The sequence below is a fragment of the Pseudopodoces humilis genome, chromosome 1, assembly GCF_049639895.1.
Source record: "Pseudopodoces humilis isolate 2021_Gansu_Grassland_sample_001 chromosome 1, ASM4963989v1, whole genome shotgun sequence".
Taxonomy (NCBI): Eukaryota; Metazoa; Chordata; class Aves; order Passeriformes; family Paridae; genus Pseudopodoces; species Pseudopodoces humilis.
This window is the reverse complement of record NC_142200.1, coordinates 93355036-93375873: the sequence shown is the minus strand read 5'-3', so window position 1 is coordinate 93375873 and position 20838 is coordinate 93355036. Positions and strand designations below refer to the sequence as shown.

Below are 20838 nucleotides of genomic sequence, written 5' to 3'. Positions count from 1 at the left end.
TGTTGCAGTGAATGCGAGCTCTTTTATTATGTGGAAATTAAACATCAATAGATGTGGAGCCACAAAGGAGCATGGGAGGACACAGTGCTGCTTTTGTGCTTTCACTGTACCCTCACATGGTGTGTCCCATCAGGATTCAATGAATGTGGTCCAAAGTCTGGCATTTTTCAGCTTTGTTGTGTTTTCTTAATATAAATTAAAAAAACAAAACCAAGAAACAAACAAAACAAACAAAAAACCAAAAGCAAATCCCAAACAAACAAAAAACCAAACCAAAACCAAAAATTCAAGTCCATAACCATTTGCTTCAAGAACTTATGTTTCTGAACCCAGGACAAATCATATTGAAATGGTCTGGATCATTTGCACCATCTCTCAGTGTTTTTCTTTGTGTTGCTAATAGCAATCATGTGGACTCCTCAGAGAACGGTTCTGTAGGAAATAGAAGCTGCTACTTGTCTCTCTTTAGTGACAGTGAGATTGTAAAGTTGGCCTTGCAGAGGAAAAGGCCTATAAAATAAATTATTTTTCTGCCTCTGGTTGTGGTTAATTTTGACCTCGTGATGTCCTGATACCAAACCTGATGCTTTTTTCCTTAGGCGTCTGGTCCATTTGGCTGTTTCTGGGAATGGGTAAACGTCACAGCAAATGCACAATATCTCAGAAACCTTGATCTGCAGAAGTAAGTTCTTCTGAAAATCATATTATTTTGTGGCTAACAACTTTTCCAAGTCTAGAAGGATTTCCATAGAAACAAGAAAAAGGCTGTATGTGAATTTGTGGTCTTACCATAATCAACTCATAAACTCTTCTATCCCTTGAGGATGAAGTATTTGGGATTTGTGCTAATAAGTTGGAAATATTTAGTAGGAATATAGCATACTTCTGCTCCTCTGTTTTTTTTTCTCAAAAGCCACAGTAATATTTCAAAAACCATTAAAAGGTGAAGTCTATAAAAATTGTATGTTCTGTACATCTCTCTGGTTTAGTTTGAATGTTCTGAAATAAAACACCAAATAAAAATAATCAGTTTGAGTAATGTGTTAGAATAAATGTGCAGGGAAAGTAAGTGTATGCTGGATTCAGATTAAGGAAATGCTTAAGAAATCATCTATTTTCAGCTGGAGATCCCTGTCTGTATAACTGAGATCTGGATAAATAGACTTTCTCATGATGAGGGTGACCATATATTGGCAGATTGTCCAGGAAGGTTGTGGAGTCTCCATCCTTGGAGATACTGGATCTGTCTGGACATGGTCCTTGGGATCCAGCTCCAGGCTGCTACACTTGAGCTGAGGGGTAGACAAGGTGACTTCCAGAAGTCCCTTCTAATCTCAACCATTCTGTAGATGGGTTGTGTTAATCTCCATAGCTCATTTCAGTGTGAAATTAAGCAATTCTGTTTGCTTCACCTTTACAGTGAAATCAAAAGACAAGGCTCCATGTTGTGGAAAGGACTGACTCTTTCTCTCTTGTACAAAAGTGTTCATTACTCTTCAGTTGCCAATGATCCTGTATCCTGACACTGCTCAGTGGCTATTTCAGTGGCTGCATAAGTGGAACATTTAGAATGACTTGGCTTAAAAAAAATAATAACTTTTGGTCTTTTTGTCTGCTAAAAAATGGAATAAGTTTATAGTTGATACAGGAACAGAAGAGAGATTAGGTAATGCAAGACAGCAAAAAATGGCCTTGTCGCTGAAAATTCTGTATCATAGAAGTTGTTCCTGGAAGCATCCAGACAACCTTTTGCCCTTTCTCAGGTCAAGCCTTACTAAACTTGCTACAAAGGAGCACAGCTATGTGTATTCTGTCAGGATATGCTTCCTGAGAGAACCTCTAATTACAGATATTAAAATAGCATCATTGTGGAAGTAATATAGTGTTGTGTGTTTGACTTTTTTTTTTTTTTTCCTTTTGTGATCAGAGATAATTTTTCTAATTGTGCAGCGTAGGAATAGATTGGGAGACCAGCTTACTGGCAGCTGCCTTAGGAAGGGGATTTTGTTTTATGTTGGATAGAACTAAGGTCACAGAAGACAAGTATCAGGCTTTTGGAAAGTGAGTAATAGTCTCTCCTAGTTTTACAGGAAGCTTGCCCAAAGCCTTATCTTTTTGTACTTGGGACAGTCCTTGCTTTAGTCATGTTCTGTAGTCATTTTGTGTTTTGAGCAAAGTTAGTGCTTGTACCACAGGCTTGAGGAGAAATTGTCAGAGTCCAGTATTCTTTGACCAGGCTCATTTAGATATTCTATGTGTTGTGCATGCAGTGTCTAATATCAGATTTCATTATGTGGAGATACTTACTGTGATATGGTATTTCTGATTTAGTGAAGCAATGCAAAGTATACTGAAATCACAGTGCAAATATCCATTATACTTGGCAAAATGTAGCAGTGGCAATATATAGTTCTATCTCAATACCAGTAAGATTCCCATCACTGCTCTATAATCTCAGCATCACAACACTGGGCATTCTCTGGGATGGAATGTGTGGGTTGAAACTAGCTCAGGCTCAGTGCTGTCTTTGAATCTTTTTTTTTTGTTAGTTGTTTAGTTTTTATTCTCTGTCTCGGGTTAAGCCACCTGTTCACTTAGTTCATGCTAGTCTGGTTTCCTCAGGGAGGCAGCCACACTTTAATGAGCTAACTGGGGGAAATATTTACTCCATCAGTTGATCCACTCAGCTGTTGATAGAACTCCTAACACCCAAAACAAACATCTGGTCCCTTTTGTCTTGAGATAAATACATGTCTTGCTTTAGAAAAGCTGTGGTCAGTCACAGAAGTGCAAGTTGCAGATCAGGGTCCAGTTGATTGTGTGTTTTAGAGACATGCCACCTATAGGGGATCCCTTCTTGATGAACTGAAGTCCAATTGCTGAGCTGCTAGGATTTCTACTCTAGCTCATTCAGCCCTGGCTTGTCTAAGTAACTTACTTTTCCTTTTACAAGGGAAAAAACCTAGATGTTCTTTCATCATATAAAATTATGTGTGGCAGGGAACCTGCCAAGAGCAGATGTTTAGCAGCATTTCTGTCATATGTAGATATAGGCAACTGAAATATGAAAGTCGTAATGAATGTGTGATACTATGCCTTGAGAAGGGCTGTTCACTAGAAAAAAACACAACCTGTGTTTCCATTTACAGAAGTGTTTCTTGGTTGAGCATCCATTTAGCATCCTTTATGTGGAGGGAGTTTTGGCTAAACTAGTTTTTTCCTTGCATGCAGCTTGCATGAGTAATGTTGCTTTGAACTATTCATTCCTTACATCTATTTGTTGCTTAGGATACCCTACTTGGAGAATTTAGTGTCCTGACAAGGACTGTCTCCCTAGAAATTCTGGAGAAGTGTCTGCTTGCATTTCCTTGATAGCTGGGAAAGAATAGCTTTAGAACTGCCTCAAAAGCTTACTTAACCCTTCATGGATTTTAGCAGGGACAATGCTGCCTGTTGTTCCTCGGTTAAAAGTACCTCCTAGTTTAAAGTCACAGCTAAACCAGGGTCTGGATAACTACAGACAGAGTATTTTTGGGGTTTAAGGTACCAGAGCCCAAGAGTATAACTATTTCTGGGGTGTTTCTGTATCTCTACAGAAAGAGATGTCCAGGTGGGTAATTTTTTTCTGTATCTTCAGTGTACTATGTCATCCATCAAGAAGTCAGGAAGTAATGATAAAGCCTGCATGTCCCTTGTCTATTGTCTTTTAATGTGACATTCTAATTAATGCTCACATCTGACCTATTTTTTTCCTGTGCTGTCTATTTCAGTGCTTGATGGCCACAGCAGGACACTAAACAATATTAGAAAAAACAGAGCATTAAGAGTTATAATTTCCACACGACTGGCTGGAAATGCAGTTGTCACTGCCTTCCTGGTGCAGCATGGCATTTGGACCTGGTGTTCTCTGCCTGTTCCTATGGACAATAACAGGTAGGAGTTTACTTCTGTCTGAGTCATCCAGACAGAACAAGTGAATTAAATGCTCCTGGAGTGTGTATACAGCTGTGAAATAAATATGAATAAAGCAAAAGCTGGGAAAACTTGTGACTCCTCAGTGCAAAAAGCTTTGGTAAGTTACAGTTTTGTAAATTGCAATGAAGGAAGCTAGATGTGAGATGTTTGAAGCCAATTTCAGCAGGCTATTTTGGGGGAGATGCATGGGGCAAGAGTGGGTGGTGGGAGAGTTCAAAGAGTTTTCCATCTTTTTCTGTTGCAGGAGAGCAATTGAAGACTAATATGTTGCTTGCATTGTAAGCTACATTTTTGTTCTGAATTATCATAAGATGGTTTATATATGAGTAGCATGAGTTATGCTACTCATATATAGCATCCTTTCAAAAAACACAGGAGAGTCCTATAAGTTTCTGCTTTGGCCACAGGAATAGGTAATTTATTTCCGTAACCAGACGGATGAAGAATGATATTTAATACTGCCTCTGTCAGAGAGAGACTTAGTGCAGGTAGTTTTGATATGGTAGCTGAAGAAAAATATATGAAGTGGGGTTTATTTCAAAATATTGTTTGAATTCTATCTGTGGTGGTACTGTTAGTATCCATATTAGCAGAAATTGAGATAAATAATCCACTGTTTCTGACTTTCATCTCTTGTACTATAAACAGAATGGGCTGTTTCTTGAGGGAGAGACTTGCTTAACGTGCTAAGGCTTAAATTGACTGCTGAATTTGGAAAAGTTGGATGAAAGGGAATAGATATTAGCCTACAGCTGAGGAGGATAGGCACTAACTATATCTTAGCTTATATATGATTCAAGGTAGTCATCAAGATCACTGTGAGGCTCTCATAGTGCCATGCTTTTTTAAGAGAACGTGGAGCTGAGTTTTTTGTTGCTGTCGTGAACAGGAGTACCTGCTGTAAGGGTCTATGCTAGTATCTTTAGAAAAGAAAACCACAGAAACTTCAACAGAACACAGTAACATGCAGTAAATACTGAAATTTGCCTGTGGAGAATGTCACAGTTTCATGCTTTTGATAATACTGTTAATTGTTAGCAGATTAGAATATCTTCCACTTGCACATAGGAAGTTATCTGTTTTTAGTTGCAAATTTGCTTTGCTCTCTTGGCTTATTTTAGAACAAGACCATTGCTCTCAAAATGCTGGCTGTATTTCAAGCCTCAACCTGTATCTCAACTACCAGCTCACAGTGTTTAGAAGATAATATAATCTAATAGCTCATATTATTTTAGTAAAAATGTTAGTATTTCTTTCCATCTCAATAATCTGCAGTATTTTTAATACAATTAAAATTTAATTAAACTGGGAGGTTCCTGCTAATTTCCAGGGTATTCTTTCTACAATGTATCATTAAATGCTCACATCTTCCAAGTCAAAAGGACTTCTTTTTAGTGCAGGCTTTAAGGTAAATTGACTGAGACTCAGGAATTTGCTAGATGTTCATTCTGCAGTTTTTTTCTGCACATAAGCTTGTTCTTTCAAAGGCTACCTTTTCTTAAAAGAACCTCCAAGTTATCACAACACTTTTTTAAATTTAAGATAATGAGAAGAATGACTTAATATAGGAAAGAAAAGGCTTGACATTCCATCACTGAGAGAGGAGAGAAACAGCCTCACTGATGAATTATGTTGGAAGGATATTGAAAAACATGGTCTGGTTCATTAAAAGAAATTGAGGTGAGCTACTCTGCCCTGTTTAGGTGATGTTTATTTAGTTTTATTTCATGCATGATGGTTTTTGACTAATAATGTTTTACTGCTTTTAATGAATGTGTGGGTTGACCTTTGCTGGCTGCCAGGTACACAGCAAGTCACCCTATCATTTCTCTTTATCAACAAGATGGGAGAGAAAAATACAATTAAGAACTCCATGAACTGAGAGACAGGGAGGTCATGTACCAGTTACAGTCAAGGGCTGATGAGACTTGGCTTAGTGAAGTTTATTTAATTTGTTGTAGATTAAGCAGAGCAGGATAATGAGAAGTAGAAACTGCTATAAAAACACCTTGCCCTCACTTCTCCCATCTTTTTATATTCATCTTTACTCCCAATTCTTCTTCTTTCTTCTTCCGCTGAGCAGCTCAGAGAGCCAGGGAGTGAAGATTGCAATTAGTTAATAATGCTTCCTCTCTGTTGCTCCTTTCTCCTCTCACCCTTTCCCTACTCCATCATGGGGTCTTTCCCATGGGCTCAAATTCTTCAAAAACTATACCACCATGGGTCCTTTTCACATGAAAGTCTTTTAGGAACAGGCTGCTCCAGTGTGGATCCCTTGCAGGGTCATAGGTCCTGCTGGAAAACATGTTTCATTCTGGGCTCCCCATCATGGGTTTGAGGTTCAGGCCAGGAGCCTGCTCCAGCCTGGGTTTTTCAAGGATTCACATCTTCCTTCAGGGCTTACCCATCTGCTTTGAAGTGGGGTCCTTCATGGGCTGCAGGGGCAGGTATCTGCTTCACTGTGGATCTCCATGGACTGCAGCAGGACAATGTGCTTCACCATGGTGTTCACCACAGCTGCAGAGGAATCCCTGTACTGGTGCTGGAGCAATTCCTACCCCTTCTTCACTGACCTTGTTGTATGCAGCATGGCTTTTCTCACATTTTCTTGCTTCTCCCTCTTGCCTCCTGCAGCTGTGCCAGACTTTTTGGCCCTTCCTAAAATCTTATCACAGAAGAGCTGCCACTGTCCCTGTTTGGCTCAGTCTTGGCCAGTTGTAAGTCAGTCTTGTAACAGGGTCTGTCCTGACATGGGGCATTTTCTGGTGTCCTCTCACAAAGACATTCCAACAGTCCATTTCCCCCGGCCCCAACTACCAAGATTTTCCACATAAACCTAATTGATGCAGATACCCATCACTGACTAATGTTCATGCCTCTCAGGAAGCTTGAGCTGAGCACAGCAATAGGTACGAGTGTGTACCATGCTTCTATCACTCAACATCTCATGTATTTTGGGTGATTGAGTTCCAAAATCTCTGGATGCAGCTCCTAATTTATCCATATAGACAGTCCTTAGCATGCTTAAAACCTCTTTTCACTTTTTTGAATCCATTCATTAATGAACACAGCATATATTGAAATACATTTCAGCTATTCTGGGCATTAATTATTGGTTTTTGCTAATGAATCAATTTCTTTTTTCTATATGAGAGAGAGGAGACATTGTTTTCCAGCACAGAAACACGATTCCAACTGCAATTCCAGCATCTTGGAAGCAATTAAGTCTAGCTCTCATCTTAAGCAGACATATTCTAATTTGGCATTTGAAGCAGACCTTGCAAACACTGCTGTTAAAATGCATTTCTGCAAATATTATGACTAGTGTTCTCATGGCTTACTCTCAGTTTTGTCAAATTGTGTGTGTGTGTTGTGTGCTTTGTTTTGAGATTAGCCACTCCAACAAAAATATAAACAGTGATTGCTAGGTAATTGCGGTCACAGGTGTTGTGCCATCTAGTGTCCTGTTTTCATGTCCACATAGCCCAGATGTAGATTATATGATTTCTCAGATTCTTTGATAGCCTTCCCCCATGTCCTTTTCTTTGCTGTAGCAAAAGGTGTTTCTAAATACATTACCAGTCCTCAATTTTCAACACATTTCGCTACTGCTGGTCTTGGACTTTGAAAAAGATTAATTCCCTTTTCTTCCCACATATCTAACATGTAAAGCCCAGGCCAGTAGTGTCAAGGGACACTTTAAGATACAGGGATGTCTTTGAAATGACAGTGGAACCACTGCCCTGGGGGTGTGGTGCATTCTTAGTTGCTTATACTACCATGCCTAGATGTTCTAATGTCCTGGTTCACACAGGTCTTTCCAGAGATACAAGATGGTGTAGTGCTTGATTACAATCTCTGAGATTATAGTGAGTTATGCCGTATGCCAGGTTAGTTCACATTGTCCATACCTCTGTTGGAAGTGGTCTGGTATTTCCTTGTGGAGGGAAGCAGTAGTTGCAGCTGTGCATCTGCCCTTCTTTTTTCTTTTTTATTTTTTTCCCCCTTCTATTTAAATAGCACTTGGTTTATCAGTGACAAACAGGGATGATGACAATTCATGGAATGAAAACAGTACTTGGAAAGGATCATCAGACCCACTGAACTAATTATGACTGATCCTGGACAAAAGAAGTGTGAAGACTGCTGTAATGACCATAACGGCTTTGCAGATCATTATTTGCAGATGTAACTAGATTATTGTTGATAGCTTGTGTTGAGGATTTGGTTTTATGTACTGAGCACTTTTTAATCTGTCTGTTCCTCAGTCATCCACCTTTACCAATACCCAAAAGGGTACTTTGTTATCACATATGTTTCTGTGTTTAAAGACCTGAGAGATGTCAGGGTCTCAACAACCTCAGGGTAGCCTGCAGTAAACGAATTAAAATGCTTTCATGGTGTGCAGAGATATTAGCTGCTGCTAGAGTCCAATATAGTGAAATTTCAGATGTTGAAATGTTCAAATGTCAGTGATACTGCTTTTCTGGTTTCCAGGACTGCACCTTCTGTAGGGCATTATCCAAGCTGATGGAATATAAGCCTTTTTCATCGTTTATGATATGAAATGTGCTTAAGTTTATAGCTCTGCTGTGGAAATTCTCTGTGGCTTGAAAATTGGAATTTTAATTTCTCCTCTTAGATGACTGTAACTAAAAATAAAACTTACTTAATTTTGCTTCCAAAAACTTACCAAAATTGTTTCAGTGTTTTATTATGGTAGTAGTAATGATACAATGTCTTTCATCTCAAAATTCATTAAATGAGGTAACAGTTACTTGGATAGATTAAAAAAAAAATCACTAAGCCTAAAACCAGAATAGATCTAGTTTCCAAGAGAGAGTGGATGGAGCTTATGGCAAGAAAACATGGACAATCCTATGCTTCCTGTAGCAAACTGCTACATCCTATGATCCTCCATGGTCAGGTAGTTCAGAGACTTTTAGGCTGTGAGAATAATGTTCTATGTGGACCCTCAATGCTATGCTTCCAGCAAAAAGGTAGTGGGATTCTGGTGAAATGTGATTTTTCTTGGTGTAAGGTCTGAATCTGAGCTTTTCTCTGTTACTGTACATTTTCTCTTGCCCCTTCTTTCTACTTCTTCTTACAGTGCTTGCTGCTAGGGAAAGCAAGCAGACTGGATAGTTCTGTCCTTGCAGGGCTTCCTGCTGGGGTAATTAGTTGTGATGACCTCAATGTTAGCACACCCTCACAATTTGGTACTGACTGACTAAAGAACACTTACCACCAAGTCGTTCAAGTGCTTATGGCTGTGCAAGCATAAGGAAGAACAACTCTTAGGTTTCCATGCCCACTTGAGGAAAGGTCTCTAGCCAACTGCAACAGGGGAACAGCTGTGTTCCTGATGGGCTCTTGACATCAGTGGACTCTTGTTTCAAGATGAGAAGGAGCAGAAGTGTGAAGCTCAAAAAGAGGTGAAATCTCAAGAAAGAGGTGAAACCTCAAAGAAAGGAGGGAATCTCTTTAAAATGAGACTATATTCCACAGTTTGACTATTAGGATTTTGGTGGGAGATATAGGTTGGGATTTTTTTAAGGTAGCCATCTTGCCTGACTAGGTCTTTGGATATGTCAGTGTTGTCCTAGTGTATATGTAACAGGGTGCAGCTAACACTTAACCTTTGCAGAAGTTTTAGGCTATTGACTCGCGTTCCAGTGGGTTTTTAGGGCTTTTAACAAAGGGAATCAGTCTACCTGTTGATAACTTGAATGAGTACTTCTGAAACAAACAGAATTGCATGATGCTGGTTTTTGCTGTCAGAGTAGAAGAGTGGTTTTATTCCTGAGATCAGTTAACTAAAATAAAATCTCTGTGCTATGACCTTACACGGTGAGTAATACTGTAGCAGATACAAATGTTACTAAGTGACCTTTCATGTGGTACACTCCCAGTAAATTTTCTGTAAATAAAAGACCTCACTGTCTCTATTTGAGTCCACTGCAGACTGGAGATTAGATGAAAGAGAATATGAAATTAGAAATCAGATCAAGGTCATTCTAAGTATATTTTTCACGTGAAGATAACTAGTGGATGCAGCCAGTGTGAGGCCGAAATAGCCTGATACAATTCATCCTTTCTTGCATCCTTTGTAGCACTACTGCTACAATTCAACTCAAGTGTAATGCTAGAAAAAGCAAGAGATGAAACTTCCATCTAGCCAAGGTTTGTGGGTAGGCTACGTGCCTGGGAGATCTAGGTTCGAAGTCATGTATCATCTTAGGAATGTGCTGGACTTGTTTCTCTCTATGGCTAAGGAAGCACCATGAATTTTGAGGAATGTTGCCTCTGCAGTATGATAACTGATGTGTCAAACTGAAAGTGGTGGAGTGAGATTTGAAGCTTATTGAGGACTTGAAGTCTTGCCTCCGGTTAGAGCTGTGGAGTGTCCCAGTTGTGTAGGCTTGGCTTTAAAACAAGAACTGCTGGTCATTCTGTTCTGAACAAATAAATAGTGAATCCTTCAGTTGTTTGGTTTTTTTAAACACACTCTTCACTTTCAGGAATAAGTTAAAGTTGGGGGGATGAAAGGAGCTTTCACGAAAGGAGCTTTTTGGCCCACATTAATAGTGCTGTTCCTAAAGTATTCATTGTAATGATTTTTTTACATATTTGCACAGAGTCATGTTTCTGTTTTCCCTTTTTAAAGGCCTGTTTCTTATCTCTCTACAGATTTATAGGACTAACTAAATGCATATGAGTTGCAAAAGTACAGAATGGTTGAATGGGATACCTCACTCCTATACTTCATTTTAACCCAGAGTTTGTCTGGCTCTCCTGTTCTAAGTTGTGCAGACAAAGGAAAGACAAAAAAATTGTGATGACAATTCCAAGTATCTGCCAGGGCCTTATGTTCTTGGAGGTAAAAGGGAATGTAGAGGAAATATTTATATGCAGTATAACAGAAAAGAAATGCAGAAATCTTGAGCATCTTCTGGGTACAGATAAGGATGCTTCATGTCTGGGCTGTGTAAGAATAGGATAGATGGTTTTAAGTGCATGTTTCCCTGGATAGATTTTTTTCACTGAAAGTATAAAGTGGAACAGTTGACAGCATCCTAGCTCTGTCTGTGTGAAGGAGTGGCTGCAGTAAGAAAAATGGTACTTGAATCTCTTTATCCATTTTGTCAGCTTCCTATTCAGCTATATATATTTGCAAGTCATCAGTCTTTAAATTTTTTTTTCATTTCATGCTTTTTCTTACCCCACACAGACAACTCTGCAAAACCATCCTTCCCACTATGTCTCTCAGTATGTGGTGCAATTTTTGTTTGTTTGTTTGATTTGTTTTTGGGTTTTTTTGCATTGGACTAACTTACTTTTCAAGCTTTACGTTCTTCCTGGGCGGTTTGATTCCTCACATATATTTTGATAGCTGTATTCAGACCATGTATTGTGAAGGAGTTCAGCCCAGATGAGGTGGTGGGGACTGGACACATTGCATCTGTTAGAGAATCTCTGCAGCTCATATTCACACCTAACCCCTATTGCCAGCCTGTTCCTACTCTGTGATTTTGTTTTCCCTGACCTATAGTATTGTGAATAAAGAGGTACAAAGCAAAGTCAGCCTTGTCTTCCATTCCTGTGTTAGCTCCACAGTAGGGGCACATTTGCTTTCATTCATTGAGTCATAAAAACCAATGTGAATAATTTTCTGGTTTTACTCAGCTTTCTTGAAGCATAATCAGATTTTAGGGAGAGAAATACTGAAGAGTAGTTATATCAGGGGAAAAAACACCTAGAAAAGATGTTAAAAACTGACTGGAATATATAACATGTTGATTCATGCTTTTTTTTGACCATTTCACACTCAGTCTGTAATGTGCTATGAAAATAATTCTGTTGTCATGTTAAAAGATTGCAGCTTTACTGCAAATGAAGGAAAAAGCTCCATACTGGAACAAGCTCTTGGGTTTTCACATGAACTTGTGGGTAAAGCAGCAGAAGTTTGAGAAATTCATCCAGGTTTTGTATTAAGACCAGTTAGTATGTTGGAGTGAGGAACTCTTCATGACGTTCAGATGAGATGGCAAATCTTTCTCCTATTTAGAGTTTTGCTCCCTTCTCCCTCAAGTGAAATAATAACATGCTACAGCACCTTATTTGCATTTTAAGACATGTTTTTACACGCTATGGTAGTAATGGAGGTACCTATTTATTTATTTATTTTAATTCTCTGCTCTGTTCTTGTTTTTAAATATTGGCAACTTGTTTTCATCTCTATGTATTTGAATTTGTAGCGCAGGAGTAAAAGGTACTTCTGCAAAATATGTCAAGGTCCTACACTGAAAAATCCTCCAAAGTACAAATAGTACTGCAAAGGGACATGCTTTAAAAAGGTAGTGATGATGTTAGTGAAAGGAGATGAGCTTTTTTAAAGAGACTACCACCTGTCTCGGTATTGTAAGCCATTTATGGTCACAGAAAACTATATTATGGATTGGTTGTAGTGCTGTACCTTATGTTGGTCGTGTTGTTGCAGGTTCCAGTTGTGAGCAGTGCAGAGAAGGAGCCACATACTCAGGTGCAGTAATATCTCCCAACTTAGAAACCACTAAAATCATGCGAGTTCCTCATGCTTTGTCAGTGTCCGACTGCATCGCAGCGTGTTGTGACCTCTCTGGTTGTGACTTGTCTTGGATGTTCGAACGGCGCTGTTACATCGTGAGCTGCCAACACAAGGACAATTGTGAACCTAAAAAAATTGAAACTGTGAAGTCCTATCTTACCTTTGTGCTGAGGCCTTCTCAGAGGCCAGCCTCACTGCTAGGGTTTGGGCAAGTGATCCCAAGCATGGTCCACTCAGTGGGACTCCAGAATGAGCCGTCAGAGGAAGTGAGTAGCCTGAAGAAGCTGTCTCTGCTTGGAAAAGATCCCAGCCTTGAGGAGATACCTGAGTACATTGATGATTATAAAGAGTTGGAGCAGGACCCCTTTCAGGTGGGCATCAAACACGAGCAGAAGGACAGTATGGATTATGCTGACTGGGGCCTCATGGTGGCAGGTGAAAATGGCTTCAACACTTCCACGGGTGATGATGGAGATAACCAGGAAGATTTTGCTGAAAAGAAAGGGGAGGCTGGGAAGGTAGAGAGTCTTCTGAATACAAATAACTCTGAACTGACTTCCATCAATGAACACTCCACAGACAGGTCCCTTCTGGAGATTACACCACCCTCTGGGAAGACATTTGAAAGGGAAGCAGCTGTTCCACTTCTTGCACAACCTGAGGATGCTTTGCAAAAAGAGGTATGTTTGCCCCTCAGGAAGCAGGCAGAGTATGGTGAGGCTATTTGGAAATTATTTTAGTTTTCAAATATTTGAAAATCTTAGATTATTGCTTTGTAATATTACAGTTGTCAAATGACTTACTGTCGTGTTACCATGTAGAAGTGGCTGAAGGGGGTAGGATTGTTTTAAGAGGCAGGTGAATCACTAAAGGACTTCTTTTTTTTTTTTTTTTTATTTCTTTTTTTTTTTTTTTCCATCAGATGATAAGGAGTAAAGTTCCTTTTAGGGCACTGTGAGGTTTCCTTGAAAGTGTACAAATGCACCTGGACCTGGTGTAATAGTGTTACAGTGGTGCTTACTTCTGACCCCTGGTGACTCACTGCAAGAGGTTAGCAGAGCAGTACTAGTAGATCCTCTGGTATACAAAGGCCAAGACTGGGGAACATAAGCTATTCCATCAATAAAATTAGGCCTGCTTCATGGGTTTTATGCTACTAATGCACAGTGGTATTACAGATGTAAGAACTGAGTTAATTTTTATAATGCTTTTAAAACTTGAGAGGGGCATGGAACTTAAGGAGGGATGATAGCAGTTTTGGACCACGATGTGTAGCAGGATGAAGTGGATAAGGTGTTTCTGTTCTCAGAATCTTTGAGTCTGATAATTAGAAAAATAAATTAATTACTTAAAATCCAGTAAATAAATCAGTGTTAAGTAAGATGCATCTGTTCTCTATTTACATAAGGTATACCTGTTCTCTATTTATGCCAACTAGTTCGATCAGTTGAGACTAAAGGGACCTCGGTTTCTAAAGAACAGGATGTGTTCAGTTGGAAAGTTTAAACAGGCTGTAAATTCAGATTCCCTGGGTTTGACTCTCCTTGCCGGAGGAAAGAGGAAATTGATCAATGTTAGCTGACTTGCTCAAAATTCCACAAGATTATGTAACCAGCAAGTATCTCTTGCTGTAAAAATGATAATTTATTGCCATTTATTGTTACTGTAGGGAAAAAGAAATGCAAGCAAATAAGAAATTTGAAATAAAATCTGTGATAAATGCAGTTCTGGGAGGAAATAACTGATTGGTGGAGAGCAGCAAGTCATAAGAAACAGATAAAGACTTCAGGTAACTGGAAGGAGTCTCCTGTTAACAGCCTTGGTGCTCATGGTGGATTTAAGACACACCAGTACCTACTGGGAGAGCAAGAGAGCAGGGTAAAAGCTGTGCAGAAAGTTTCTGAAGTTTGTTGATAACTTAAAGAATGTTATTACTTTGAATTGCTTCCAGGAGTTGAGGAGAGAGATTCCACTGGACCTCACCCTTGCAGGAACCAAGGGATTAGTTAGGGATTCAGGCATGAGGTAGAAGCTCCTAGGAGGGGCAGGAATTAGTGAGGAAGCAGGGTCACAACTAAGGGCTACAGTAGAGCAGTCTTTGGCCTATTTTAGGATCTGTTTGGAAGAATGGCAAGGGAGACTGCCCGGGAGTTAAGTGGGGGCCATGATAGCAGGTTGCTTTTCAAGGACCACTTCCTGTAGAGTCAAGGTAGCCTGTGACTTTTATGACTGACTAAGTTGGTCTGGAGTGTATTGGCACAAGTGAGAAGAGATTAGAACTCATCTTCATGCGTATGGAGGAACACTTGACAACAGAATGAGTGCTGTGGCAAGCTGAAAACTGGTACTACTACTGCAAGCAGAGCTGATGATGGGAGACTTGTTTTAAAAAGTTCCTACCATGCACATCTCGAAATGAGCATAATTAACATGGGGTTTAGGTGAGAGGAGTAGATATTGTTTGGGTTTTTTTCTTAGTATGCAAAATGTATGTATATGTGTACATATGAAGAGTATGATACCAAAGTAGACTGTCCCTGCTAATAAAATCTAGAGTGACATTCTGTCATGCACTAGTGCTGCAGTTAGTTCTAACACAGGGCAATAGCTGAGCTGTTCTTACAAAATTAAAAAATTAAAATTAAGGACACCCAACCACTGCTATACTAAATTAGTCTCCCATATTTCCTTCCATCTGCTAGGGGAAACTTGCAAGCATCTTTTAGTTCCTGCCTGTGTAGTGTGATGGAAATCAAGCCACGCCAAGAACCTGCAGTAGCTCTGTGCTCCATCACACTTGAAACTTGTTTCCATTGCATATTGCTATCTAATGGAAGACCCGTTAGCATGGTCCTAATCTTTAGCCAATTGTCAGGATCCCTGCTGACTGAACTGTCAGCACCTTAAAGGAGTTGTAAAACTTTGAGTTCACCTAAACTATGTGTCAGAGCTGAGCAAGTTTGTTCCCTGTCTCTAAGGGATCACGTGAATACCATTTTATGAAAGTTGAGATTTCACATCCTGCAGCAGTGATAAATATATATGGCCAAGCCTACTTTGTAGATCTCTACTTTGATTTTCCTACCCCAACCAGAATATAAAGATTTTGCCTTCTCTTTCTACACTGTGTAGATGGGAGTTTATTGTGAAGTGAAATGGAGAGAAGCCTATTTCCCACTGGGACACAGAGGAGTCATTCTTGTGTGATCTTTATATTATGCTAACATTATGCTAGCACCGCCACTGAAATTCCAATAGAAAGGCTGGGGAATGAGCTTGCTGCTTTCAGTGCAGAAGGGATGAAACTCCAAACGTGGGTCAGTCTTTAGCCACAGCTTATAATGACGCTGAAGAACTGATAAGACAAGTATAGTTAGAAGGTGGTTGGGATGTGCTGTGTGAGCAGAGCTGTAGAAAGCACGTTAGTGGGATAACATCAAAAGCTGTTCAAGACGTTTATTGAGAAATGGCTCTAAAGGCCATTATTAATGTAAAGAAAGAATCTGGGGAAATGGAAGGCTTTCATAAGCTGCCAAAGCCTAAGAAACCTTTGTTTCCTAGGTGGGAATCCTTTGAATTTAGAGATGTGTGGAGAAATGGAGATGATGAGCAGTTTTAGCAAATAGTTTTCTCTGACCTTCCCTATAATCAACCTCAGTCCAGACAACCTCCTCTCCCCTTCCTAGTCTCCACCCCACTTCCTTTCACTACAGATCATGCTCAGTCTCTTTGGTGAGGAAACAGGTCGTACAGGAAGTTGGGATCAGTAGGTGGCAGTCTCCTTTTTGCCACTTGTCACTTTTTTCTCTTTTCTGCCTCTGTTCCTTCCTTTTTGTTTCATCTGCACTACTGTGGGCTTCTCTGTGGGCCTTATTTCCCTGGGAGGTGGCATGCAGTGCATGTTTCCATGAGGGTGTCTCCAACCCTGTGCACAATAATATTTGCTTCCAGATGTTTCCTCTCATGTGTCTCTGTTGTGCATCCCCCCACATCCTCCTGTGTCCCCTGCTCACAGTGGCAATTGCCCTTTTTTGACTAGGTTTGAGAGTCTGCCGTGGTGGTGCATGGTGACTTGATTCCATCCACTGCCAAACTGACTGGGACTACCAGGGTGGCCTCTGCAGCCAGTCCTCTGCCCACCTAAGCCCTGCCAGGTGTTCCTAACATAAATTTTCAGCTTGGCCTCAAGTTTTTCTGGTTTGGGAATTTTATTTGTGACCCTAGTGAAACAGAAGCTGCCTGTGATATATTCAGGTGGTAGGATTTCCTTCTTCTGTGTCTCCTTCTCCAGCAAGCAGAAATTTTCATCAAATCTCATTCAGATTGTTTAGCACATATTTGTGTTTTCTTCTGAAAAAAAGTTGGTTTTTGAAAACCAAATTTTGTTATGAAGGAAATCTTAAACTTTTACACTGGATTGAAAATGCTGAGAGGTCTCCAAATAGTTTTTTTGTTGTTATATAATCCAAACAACCTCTCAAACTATGGTGTTTCAGTACAGGTTATGAAAATATGAAGGTCTTAAAATCGTGCTTACTACTAAGTTTAATGAATTGTCCTGTTTATTGCACATTATACAATGTTTTCATATAATCCTCTCAATTCTGCCACAGCAATTCTGTATCTCTGTTCCTGGATCTGTGCTGACGCACTCCCTTCTGCAGCTTCCAGACAAAGCTGTTTTGACAAGCCAGACAAAGCAAGGTGGCAAAAATGCGAGTCCCTGATTCCCTTCCTTCGCAGTAGTCAGCAGGATGTGGTGTCCTCAGGGGCTGTGTTCTTTGAGCAAGGACCTGCACAGAGATTTTAAACTCTGAAACCAACCAAACACAGACCTCTGGAGTCTGTGCCCTTGGAGCATCCTTGTCATAAATGCAGTCAGGTGCAGGGATTTTATGTATGTGATTTGGGAGAGGGAAGATAGGGTTTGTCATTTAAGTGAGTCACCTGACTGTTGGGTTTACATCAGAGTTCAGAGGGATCCTATGGACTGTCACTCTCTGACAGCTGAATAACATGAGTACATTCAGAAATCTGTAGAGTATATGCTGTCCAGCTGCCCAGAACAGAAATCTGCAGTGCTGCTCATCCTTGAAGTTAGATATCGGCAAAGAATTAATTTTCTTTTTAAAATTTTCAGTTAACTGCTGATCTGCTAAGCCAAGTAAGATTTTTCAGTTCTTAGTCAGAGTCTAGCTGCTGCTATGTTGATGCTGCAATGTTCCAAGCATTTACTCAATAGCTAAGGTCTGACTTAATTCTTGTGCTTACTGTATTTGCAGGGATAATAGTGCAGTCAAAATGCATAAATCTCTACCTAAGAAACCTTAAGATGGCTGACAGACTATATGTGATGGTGAACCTTTTAGTGTCTGATTGGCTTGCCTTCAGAATTCATATTTAAGACTTAGAACACAGTTGAATATCATAGATGTTCATCTCTTGATTTGGCTTTGTTTCAGCTTTGAGGCCTGCAGAAGCTGAACAGTTCCGTTTGGTTAAAAATACATTGACTTGATCCATAGAGGATGTATAAGACCCCTGAAAGATGTTCTGATATTTAGATTTACCTTTCTTTCTATTTTGAAGTCTGTACTCCATGTTATATGATTGTTCTCATTTTCTGTTGGAATTCTCAAGAGATTTCTCAAGTCAAACCCAGAGAACTGGAGGATGTGGGCCCTCACCACTGGTGTATTTGTATCAAGCAATAGTGGCTGTAAAAAAGGGTAAAAGCAAACAACCCACAAAGTCCCTACCAACAAAACTGCCTATCAGACTCACTCCCAGAAAGAATTCTTTTCTTTCCTTTTACTTTGACTTCCCAAGCTGGAATTTAGGTTAATCTCACCCTCCACATCTGTTCCAGCAAATCTCTCAATAATAGTTTCTGTCTGAGAACTTAATTTCTGATATTGTCCCTGCCCCAGTTGTCTGCTGTCTGATAACATTTTTAGTTTATTTTTTTGGCTGTGACACCGCTTCAGATGTGACAGTGCCACAGGGCACCTTTTTTGACTGCAGTGTCTTGCCTAAGCTTGCTGACTGAAGTGATGTTTGGTGCCACTGCAGAAGAGGCACCCTGGAAGGTTTGTTTGAGGTGACTTTGTCTCTATCTGTCCTTCAAAGCCATGATGGCTGCTTTTCACCTGCTGGATTGGCAAAGAATGAGGAGAGGAGAGAAACCAGAGGAAGCTCAGGAAAGTAGACTTCCCTCAAATTGAGAAGGCAAAAGAACACTATGATTTGCCCAAGTATGGGAAGAAAATCCTGTATGAAGATGAGGGGTGGAGTGAGTATATAAAGGAGACCTATCTGGAGGAAAGACCTTTTGTCAAGATACAAGGCAGGATGGGCTTGAGGCTCTCCCTTTACATGATGCTGTCAAGGGTGAGATTCCTGAAGGCACTGCTTTAGGGGAGCTGCAGTCCCTGTCCTATCAGTGTCCAGCTGCTCAGAGAGTACTGTGCATATGGAGCAGAACTGGAGGTGGTGTCTGTGTTACAGACTCACCTAAAAGTGCAGCCGGTGCACAACAGTGTTGTCCTCAGCATCCTCAAGGGTGGGCAGCTGCAATCCCTGACACTGCACAGGGATCTTTTCTTTGTGTCCATTGTTGAAGGTTGAGATGGAGTTGCAGATGACTTCTGTGCTCTCTGTTTCTTTGCAGGCTGGGAAGAACCAATTCCTGGCATTGCTTTCACATTCCCAGCTACACAGCGAGTTTTTTCTCCTGTCCACAAGGCAGGGCTGCTCTTATTTCCTAGGGAGGCAAACTACAAAGGGAAAGTAGAGCACCTGAAATGCAAAGAGAAGAGAGTTGGGACTGTTCAGCCTTGAGCAGAGAGGGTTCAGGGAATTTTGCAGATGTGTATGATTAGCTCTGATGGGTGTGAAGAAGATGGGAGCCAGGCTCTTCTCAGTGTTGTTCAGTGGCAGGACAAGATACAAATGGACACAAAATTAAATACAAGGAATTTTATTTACACACTAAACCCCATCTTTTTTCCTTTGAGGACGGCCAAACAGTGGAAGTTTTCCAGAGAGGCAGATTCTCTGTCCTTGGAGATGCTGACTGAACTTGGTCCTGAGCAGTCTGCTGTAACTTACTCTGATTTGGGGGTGGGGGCTGAACTGGGCTATCTCTGGAGGTCCCTTTCCACCTCAGCCATTTGTGATGTAAGTGTAGGCTTTACTAATCTCCATAATCCTATTCTTCAGTTAATAGATGATGTATGAATAACAGTATTTTTCTGTACCTTCACATGCCAAACACAGTAACCATAACTGGAAAAATGCTTTTCCCATATCATTAGATCAGAAATAAGTCTTAAGAATATTACGGAAAACCTGCTGGCCCGTTGCGAGTAATGGGTTGTTTAAAGGCGAGATTAACCCAGTGCTCAGTTATTTGTGCCACACTTGCCATGTCCTTTGCTGCAGTTCTGATTTACTAACAAGGTAAGGCAGTGCTGCATGATGCTTGTAGTAGAGACATGTAGGGTATTTAATAATTACTGTTGAGGAGATAAAAAGGCATGAGCAATTTGTCAACTGAGCAGATGTCGTAAGAAGCAAGGATTCTGTTATATTTGTGTATGGTACAAAGACAATAATACCACTCAGACTTTCTGACATTGGCTTTTAAAGGTTTATAACTGTATTTAAACTGATTTTTTTAATATTTTGATAACTGGTAGCCTTAGTTGTATTCCAGGTTGCCTCATGAGTGTTCAACATTTGAAACTTGGAAAATTATTAGCATTTGTTACAAAGCCTTATTGGAAAAAAAAAGCACAGTTCTTGTTCAATGGGCATTCTGTACATGAATAAAATCTCCTAGTAACATAAATTTCTAGGGTCATCCTACATGTTATTAAAAAAACATCTCTAAATCTAGAAATGTGAAAAATGTCTCACAAGTCTTTCCCTATAATTCCTCTTTTCAGGCTGCTACACCTTCCTCTTCTTCAGATAAAGAAGATTTCTTCCCAGGCATATCAGAGAAAACCCAGACTCCCACAGTAGCCCCAGAGAATGCCACTGAAGGTGGGATCATGCTACTTCCCACTAATACCGCACCATCTGAGCCCATGCAGCAGTTCACACCACCTGCTACTGCTGCTAAAGCAGGTAATGTTTCAACATAGCTGGAGATCTGGGGGGTACCTGCAGGTTGAACAGAGGGTGGGCACGGCTTTTCTACTGTCAGGTTTCCAAACTGTTGTTAGTAAGAGCTCATTCTTTATCTAAATGTTACATAATCCCACTTTAAA

The 20838-nt window shown here is 40.2% G+C and overlaps 1 protein-coding gene across 1 annotated transcript in view; it reads left to right on the top strand.

The window, feature by feature from the left end:
• Nucleotides 1-632: 632 nt before the first annotated feature.
• Nucleotides 633-20838, top strand: part of KIAA0319 (KIAA0319 ortholog) — a 47161-nt gene continuing 26955 nt past the window's right edge. The window contains exons 1-4 of the mRNA XM_014254504.2: nt 633-682; nt 3771-3933; nt 12476-13242; nt 20512-20695. Of these exons, the coding sequence (XP_014109979.2) occupies nt 3855-3933; nt 12476-13242; nt 20512-20695 (1030 nt within the window). The 5' untranslated portion in view covers nt 633-682; nt 3771-3854. The remainder of the gene's footprint in view (nt 683-3770; nt 3934-12475; nt 13243-20511; nt 20696-20838) is intronic.